Source organism: Anguilla anguilla, chromosome 8 (genome assembly GCF_013347855.1).
Source record: "Anguilla anguilla isolate fAngAng1 chromosome 8, fAngAng1.pri, whole genome shotgun sequence".
Lineage (NCBI taxonomy): Eukaryota > Metazoa > Chordata > Actinopteri > Anguilliformes > Anguillidae > Anguilla > Anguilla anguilla.
In genome coordinates, this window is record NC_049208.1 from 35,238,167 (window position 1) to 35,246,926 (window position 8,760).

General features: G+C 42.4%; 1 protein-coding gene across 2 annotated transcripts; it reads left to right on the plus strand.

Annotated features, from left to right (window-relative positions):
• The first annotated feature begins 2,875 nt into the window (after positions 1 to 2,875).
• Positions 2,876 to 8,684, plus strand: rida (reactive intermediate imine deaminase A homolog). Of its 2 annotated transcripts, none has more exons than XM_035431179.1 (6): positions 2,876 to 3,032; positions 4,347 to 4,452; positions 4,870 to 4,924; positions 5,244 to 5,312; positions 7,674 to 7,729; positions 7,990 to 8,684. In XM_035431179.1, exons 1-6 carry the CDS (start codon positions 2,968 to 2,970, stop codon positions 8,047 to 8,049), a joined length of 411 nt encoding a protein of 136 aa, XP_035287070.1. In that variant the 5' UTR covers positions 2,876 to 2,967; the 3' UTR covers positions 8,050 to 8,684. The 2 variants fall into 2 exon arrangements, with proteins under 2 accessions (XP_035287070.1, XP_035287069.1); XM_035431178.1 differs by lacking the exon at positions 2,876 to 3,032 and adding an exon at positions 3,268 to 3,425.
• The last annotated feature ends 76 nt before the right edge of the window (positions 8,685 to 8,760 follow it).

Sequence of the window (8,760 nt, forward strand, 5' to 3'; positions counted from 1 at the left end):
AGATGGATGATCCTGCTTATACAGGCAAATGCTGGGGCGATTGAAGCGTTTCACTGAGCACTGAATCCATCTCGCTCACTGGCAGAATGAATGAGGGATGATTTAAATGAGTTATTGCCAATATTGTCAGCACAAGAATCACCATCGAAATGTGTCGGACGCTTCTCAAAAGTGACGGGATTATATGTGCGTTACGATGGCAGCATTATGGATGTCCACCAGGTGTTTGTAAGCGGGTCACAGCTGTTGCTCCATTGAGGAAGGCAACCTGAATTTTTGCAACAAAGATTAAACCTTAAATATATCATATTCAGAATGTTTATTTTCCTAAAATAACCATCTAAAAATTTGCAGTCAGTTTCTTTAATTCCTTACTGTTAGCAATGTTCTTTTTTACACATATAATTTGCCTCTCATTTTATTCTCAAATCTGTTTGTCTATTTCTAATAGCACATGTAATGAATGTAAAATGATTTTCTGCAGACTCCTGAACTGCCGTTATGACCTGATTAAGCATGGTGTAGCTGCAGCTATGTCAAAATGGGAGAAGGGTGTGAGAGCCTTATCGCAGGGCTGGAGCTTGATTATGGGAAGACTCATAAGAGTTCTTCCCAGCTGCACTCATTAGTGCAGCGAGACATAATCTCTTACCCATCATGCACTTTGCTCTTTCTTTTTTTTTTGCACCACACCATACGGCATAAGAGTAACAGTATTTTTTATCTTGCCCTGTCTTGCACAAGATGAGGGATGTGAAGAACACTGTCACGGTGGCTGCACTGAGTAAGGCCCGGGATGGCAAAACAGCAGCACATATTTCCCCCGCTGGGCATTTCTCCTCACTGTGTTCCAGGACAAAAGGACAGGCCCTGGGCTGAACTGCTGAGTGAAAAGATGCTGCAGCAGAAAACACTGCGTCGAATGGGATAGGCCAGAGAATTTCTTAAAATCATTTTGAGTTTAAAAAGTGTAGTTCTCGGAATGATACAATGATTGCTCTTTCTGCCAGGGAAGGGGTGCATTTCTTCAAAGCATCTGGAAGAGCAGTGGCTCACTCTGTATCACACAACCACAGAATAGCATTTCAAAGAAAAAATTGTTTGTTGGATATTTTATTCCTAAAACATAAAGGACATTGTAATGAACTGTGCAGCTACAAATTCGTGTGAGAGTTATTCCTTCTGTTTGCAAAAATAAGTCACTCTTGGAGATGTGCTGGCTTTGCGGCCATGAGTTGTTGAGAATGAATCGTTGAAAGGCACACTTGGGAGTTTCTCTAATGTCTGGGGTCAGTAAATAGGGTGCTTGAAAGCGTGCAAGCACTAATTTTACAGGAACACACATATCAGTGCTCCATCTACTCGCAGGACTCCTGTCAACAGCACACAAAGCATAAAGGATTAATTTCCTGACATTGTTTACAAGTGTTTTGACAGAATCACAGAAATATGACAGTCATAAATGTTTGAGCAGAGCTGCAATAAAATCCCCAGGTTGAATTGCTTATGAGAAAAGGGTAGACTGAAGGGTATGAGAAATGTATTTGTAAAGACCTCTATTGAATTCTGTTCAGTTGCATCGATTTATTTGTTATAACACCACTGGTATTCTTGCAAAGCAAATATATGGTAGATGAAGGAAAATATGTGAAGACATCATTTGTTTCACTTGGCACAAAAAAGAGCTACTGAAAAGTCGGAACAATGGTCATTTCTGACACAGCACTGCCAACCTTGAGCACTGCCAACAGGAAAGGCTCTGACACTGCAGAGCGCAGCGCCCTCTGTTCCTTGGTTGCCAAGCAACAGGATTCTTCTGCAAGCACATGTTGCCAATTTTGTAATTTTGTCACCAGAGATAGAAGACTACAAGGTAATATACACACGCGCTCACACACATATGCACACACACACACACACACACACACACACGTATGCATGCAAGCACATGCGCAGACACAGACACACGCGTATGTATGTATGTATGTAGGTTTATAAACCTGTCCTATGTTGATTTAAGCTTCAACAAAGTATTGAAAAAAACTAGCATACAATGCTTTCGTTTATCATGTCAGCTCATATTTCACCCATAGAAACACCCATAGTCATATCCAACCTGATATTGAAATTACTGTTCATGTGGTATTAATTTACACAAGCGGATAAGTGACTTGTACAAAATATTTTTGAAGCAACTGCAAAATAAAATATTTTTCATTTTATATCAATTCATTGGCTAATCCAGAATTCATAGACAATGATGTGAAAAAGAGTGAATAATTAGTGAAAGACAAAACAAAACCCTGATTGTACTGCTGATACTAAGTGAGGCAATCATAGCATTGCAGCAATGCAGACGTAGTGTAGCACAGTGGGTAAGGAACTGGGTTTGTAACGGAAAGGTCATAGGTTTGATTCCGGGGTAGGACACTGCCGTTGGACCCTTGAGCAAAAGTACTTAACCTGCATTGCTTCAGTATATATCCAGCTGCATAACTGGATGCAATGTAAATGCTCTGGATAAGTGTGTTTATTAAATGCCTGTAATGCAATGAATGGGAAACCTCTGTAGCCTAGGCTACATGAACAACATATATAATAATTTCAATTGACCAAAAAACTGTAGACCTACCTGTAAATATAATTTTAAAAGTCCAGTTTAGTGCATTCCATCACTCCTAGTATTCAAGGACATAAATCGACAGATTTATGAATTAATTTATTTAAATAATTCTTCAATTAATAGCACACATCCGTTTAACTAATTCATACAAATTGTTATATAGGCTTATAAAATAATTTCGGTAGTGAATGAAACGCTAGCTGCGCAAATTGAAGAAGGTTTACGGTAAAGACCAACCGGGGAAAGAAGTCATCGTGAACTTTAACTGCAACCTACGGTTAGAATGCCTATATAAAGATACAGAGGAAGGCTTGCTGTATGTTTCTCTCCCATTGTGGTCAGACATGTCTGCCATTGTTAGAAAGGTAATCAACACTTCTTCAGCCCCTGCGGCTATTGGTCCATACAGGTAAGAGAGCGTCTTCTAAGTACTGAATTTTTTTTCATCCTAAAGTTGAGCAAAGTCCGTGTTTTTTATTTCTCAAAACTTTTCTCTTTCGACATCTAGAGTATAACATTCATTACCTAATATTCAGGTTGCTCTATATTTTGGTTTGTTCATGACACTTGACTGTGTGCACAGCAAAACGATCGTTTGGTAGTTGATCAACATGTAAATATACCTGATTGTAGTGTTTGATCAGGGGCGTGCCTTTATCCGGCGAGTAGGCTGCACCTACTCTCCAGAGTTGGTGTGCTAAAAAATCTTTCTGTTCGGATCCTGACCCGTGCGCACCATGGCTTCGATTCAAAGGAAAATCCCATATACTGCAAAAGCTCCAATAAGACAGGGTATTTACAGGTAGGAATGAATGCCATGTGCTACATGACATTCTTTTAAAAAGTTAATGTTCTTTTTATTTTATTTTTTCTGTAATAATTTATTGTATGGAAACACCTCATGACGATCATGATGTACATGATGATCTCCTATTAGTTATACTCCATGTAAATGTGTCTCTTCGTCAAGTCTTTTACAATTGCCTTCACTTCTTATCGGAGAAATAAGAAATGATATACTAAATTTCTAAAATTACACCAGATATTCAAAGGCCTACAATGTACATGCATTTCTTGTTGGATGGTTGCAGGAACTCACAGACATAACATTTGATATACTATTGTCCCAGTTTTGTGCGAAGACGTACTGATCTATTCCGTTTGATATAAGGTCAAGTAAGGGGTGTTGCAGTCTCAGCCAATAGGAGGCCTGCAGATGGTAGGCAGATCAGGCTAGTGTGCAGGACAGAGGGCAAAATCCTCCGCTATTATCTTAAGCACGTGCAATGTGGCTCGTGGTTGCCAAAAGAAGGTCATTTGTATTTTGACATTCTTCATACAATGTGCTATCTAAATAACGTTTTTTTTTTTTTAACTGTGATGTATGTCTTGACTGCATGTTTTTTTTTTGTTGTTCAGATGTGGTATAGGCCTACTAGTATGATTACTTATTACCATTTTGTGGGCAGAATAAATGTAAAGGTTTTCCCCTGGTTTGTCAAACCATTGGTAATTTTATTGGTTATCCATATCTACCTTGCCATTTTATGACAGCCGTTGTGCGACAGCATGCAGGGCTTGTACTTTTTAAACAACTTTCAGCTTGCGCCACAGGTCAGAGATTGATAACATTAGCCTCATTGTGCACAGTCCTTGAGTTGATACTGACACACACACACACACAAATCCACATGTAAATACAGTGGATGTACTCTTTGTCCAGTCAGGCGGTGGTGGCTGACCGCACCATGTACATCTCTGGGCAGCTGGGAATGGACACTGCGTCTGGACAGCTTGTGAGTGGAGGGGTGCAGGCACAGGCCAAACAGGTGAGGAGTCTCAAGCCCACTGTCCCACAGCTTCAGAAGCCCACCCTTCCACAGCTTCAGAAGTAAAGCTCACCCTCACACAGCTTCAGAAGTAAAGCTCACCCTCACACAGTTTCAGAAGTAAAGTTCAGCCTCACACAATTTCAGAAAGTAAAGTTCACCCTCACACAGCTTCAGAAGTAAAGCTCACCCTCACACAGTTTCAGAAGTAAAGTTCAGCCTCACACAGCTTCAGAAGTAAAGCTCACCCTCACACAGCTTCAGAAGTAAACATCAGAAAGGCAGGATTAATAAGGATATTAGCCAGTACCGTATAAATGATAGACGGTGTGGCTTTTACAGAAATGTTTGTGACTTGTGATTGGCGTTTCCCTATTAGAATGACACCTTAATCAAATTTTCATCCCTTCCCATTAGGCTCTTGTTAATATGGGTGAGATTCTGAAGGCTGCAGGGTGTGGATATGAAAATGGTGAGTCAATGATATAAATTCTAGAAATATATATATAAAATATATACATAAAACTTACATGATAATTAGAATAAAATATAGAAAATTACACAAATTGTATTTAATTATACCATGTTAAATACAGAAAGGCAAGGTGTCCACATAACTTTTCCCAAACTTTTAAGATTTAAATGTAAAAAAGTAATTTAGATGGTAACTTGTAACACAGTCTGAGTAATGCAATGAATGACTGGCTGTTCATTACTGTGAACTACAGCCTACAGTTATACACTGCACTGGAATATGAAATGAGTTTCTGATATCTGCTTGTCTTTTTCAGTTGTTAAAACCACAGTCCTGTTGGCTGATATGAATGACTTCACGAATGTAAATGATGTTTACAAGCAGTGTAAGTACAGTGAAGCAACGCCTCACAATTTTATCTTGAATTACTATTTCTTTTGGATCGCTTGCATGTGGAGGAATTTCAGGTGGAAAAAATAAGTTAAAATTAATCAGATTATTCCCCCCAGCTTATAGTTGGCACCCAGTAGGTGACCCAGGATAAATTCCAAACCCTAAATAAGTGACTTACCATTATTTTGATTTCAACTGATATGATCCACAGTCAGTACTGTTATTACACCGTTTTTTCAGACATGTGCCTGTGATTCCTTAAGCGTCCACAAGATGTCACCTTTTAATATAATTAGAACTGCAAGATAACAGTGAGCTTTGGAAATTAACGCAAGTGCTGGTCTGCACACCTACGTACATCTGATTTTACTTTCTTTTTAAAACCCCTGAAACTCTGAGGTCTTGGAGGGTATGCTAAAACCGGCTTAGTTTATGATTAGCCGAACCAGTTGGCAGGAAGTGTTTGGCTGGAGCTGAAGCGTGTAAATCCTGAATGACCCTTCAGAGTGGCCTGGCATTCATCCATAAGAGTGAACATGGAACTGTGCTTTGTGGCATGTATTTATATTGTGTACAGAGTTTAGAAATATGGGTGTCCTACTTGCACTGTATGAATAAGCAGGCAACATTACAGTAACGTCTGTTATAGTTCTGTATAGATACTCATAGAGAATAGATTTTAATTGAGTTTTTTTAGTCCTGAAAGAAACATTTTTATTGCCCTCAAAAGGAGGACTTGGTATTGATCTCTGTGGGACATTGTTGCTCACATAATATGATACACACCCATTTAGTAGGCTGGCAATCAGAAGTGAATTTCCAACACCATGTCTGACTTGTCCAGGTTACCTGTTTAAAAATTTCATGCTGTACATCAAAATAAAATTTTCTTCTTTTTCTGTTTATTTAGCTATTTAGTAAAAAGTAAGTGCACACTTTTATTTGCAGGCTCGATGAACACTTTTAATGCCCAAATTAATTGCCCAGGGCCTGTAATCTGACTATGAGTCCTCAAAAATATTTATACGTCCCCTGTTACCTGTAGCTCTGGTGAACTCCTGTTTGTTCGGAGGACTTGTGATCTGGGCCAGCGTGGCACTTCCTCCTGAATATAATGACGGGTGCAACCGTACCCACCTCAGTGAAAACGGACACTGTGAACGGGCGCGGAACCTGAGCTCCCGTGAGAGCGGCCGTCTGCGCGGCCTCTTTCCATGACCCGCCGTGCGCAGAGCGGCCCCGGCGCAGCAGGAAAATGCGCAGCCGCAGGGCGGTGTCGTCATGGCATGCGGGGGCGATGGCCGGCACACCAGACTGGCTAAGACTAACGGTCACACGACGGGGCGCGTCACGGTCTGCATGTCAGACCGCCCGCTTTCTGAAGAGAGGGCGGCGGGTCTCACAGCTGAAGAGGCAAACGGGGAGCGCACAGGCAGAGAAGTCTCGTGCCTTTTTACCCACAAAGGGGAGCACTGGAGATACCCACGTGCTGACTGAAGGACCGTACGCAACTATCTTACACGTTTTCCCTCCAAAATCTGTTTGGCCACCAGCCCTTGTGCGCTTGCTGAAGAGCAGCCGGCACGGCGCGGGTTGAGCCCGTTAGCTAGCGAGGCGATGGCGACGGAGGTGGAGACGGAGACGTGCCAGCCCGGTCGCGGTGTTCCGCTGCCCTGCGGTCCTCGTTAGCGCTCGCGGTCTCCAGCCCCCTCGCAGCGTCTGAAGGAGCAGCGCACCCCTACGCCGGGTCCTCCTCTCCAAGAATCCGCGGGACCCCGCTGTGGAGTCCTTTTAACCGACCTCACACAGTCACAGATAAGTGAGGGAACACGTACTAGAACAGTGGGTGAAAACCTAATAAAATGAGCACGCCCAAACCACGCCTGCAGAACAGCTGAAGGAAATTGGACAGTCAATTACAAGTGGCCTTTCTGGTTCAGGATACCAGGTTCTCTCCTTCTGATTCGAGGAAAAAAACATTCCCCTTTTGTGTCATCGGGCCTCATCAATGGGTGACAATATGACTGTATTACATCACCACATAAATCCTCACTATACTGTATTTGTTAGCTAGGTAGAGGTCCTTATGTGGGGTGACTCACAAAGCTTTTCTAATTGCACAAGCTGGGGGTGCACCGAAGCTAATTGCCTTGCTCGGACACACAGGACATACAGTGAGAGTGACCCTGGTGAGAACTGACGCTGACAACTTTGTGTTACGATCCCTGGTCCTTACCGACTGTGCCACACTGCTACCTCTTCCCTACTTCAAATAAGGGGCTGTTCTGCCCTCTGTCCTCTGTCCAGGGTGGTACACTAGCATTATGTCATCCTCTGCTTTTTCTCCTGACAGTTTTCACCAGCAACTTCCCCGCCAGGGCTGCTTACCAGGTGGCTGCCCTGCCCAGAGTAAGTTTCACTCCTCTTTGGGTGTAGTTTTAGGCAAATAATGATAGCACTAATAAGACGGCAGTGGACACCAAGTAGGAGAGTGATGGACTTGATTACTAGTGATTCTCATTTTCTTATTGTGTGATGGAATGTGTGACATCATTATAATATGTATAGTTCTTTGTCTTTTGTGAGTAGTTATTTTAATGGGGTTCACAACATAGACGTCTCAAATTTAACGGCTTTCTCTCTCTCACTCCTCTCCCTCTCTGTGTCAGGGTGGGCTTGTTGAAATTGAAGCCGTTGCAGTGTTGGGTCCCATCTCCGATGCATCCTGACTAGCCGCCCAGAATATGCACAAGCTGTAACTTGCAGCTGAAACCTTGTCATGACGCCAACATTATAGTCATCCTCACACCTTTTAGGAAGGCCTTCCTCTCAACCCCCTCCCCCCACCCCACCCCACCCCACCACCACCCCAGTAAGTACACAAATTGTCCTGAATATCCAGGTGCAGCGGCATTCCATAAATATCAGATGGTGCTCTGTTGCCATGGAAACAGGAAGTGATTTTGTTCCTAAGCTCCCGTTTACATGATCCAGTGCCCTTTAACTTTCTAACGCACACGCCTGTATCATGTTTCATAAGCAGCTGAGAGGGATGTAAGTGTTCACCATTTTGTAGCGTCAGCTTCCACCCTGCTGCGGTTTATATTTCAGTCCTGCACAGGAGGTGTGGTTACCCTACATTCATTAACACCAGATGGCTGCTCCACGGTACCTGTAGGCACCGAGGCCCCACCCTCTGTCCACCTAACGCAGAGAAACAGACGCGCTCGATATTTTCTCCCTGCTACCATTTTCAGCAACATATCTTTTCGACTGCATCTCACATTTGACCAATTACAACACAGTTATCTGGCTTTTGCTGTTGTTTTACATTACTAATAAACAAAACAACCAGTTTCTAAGAGAGAGGCTTCTTCTTGTTCTTTCATAATGGAATTACTACAAAAAAAAAACCACCTTGCTCAAAGATGCACAATCCA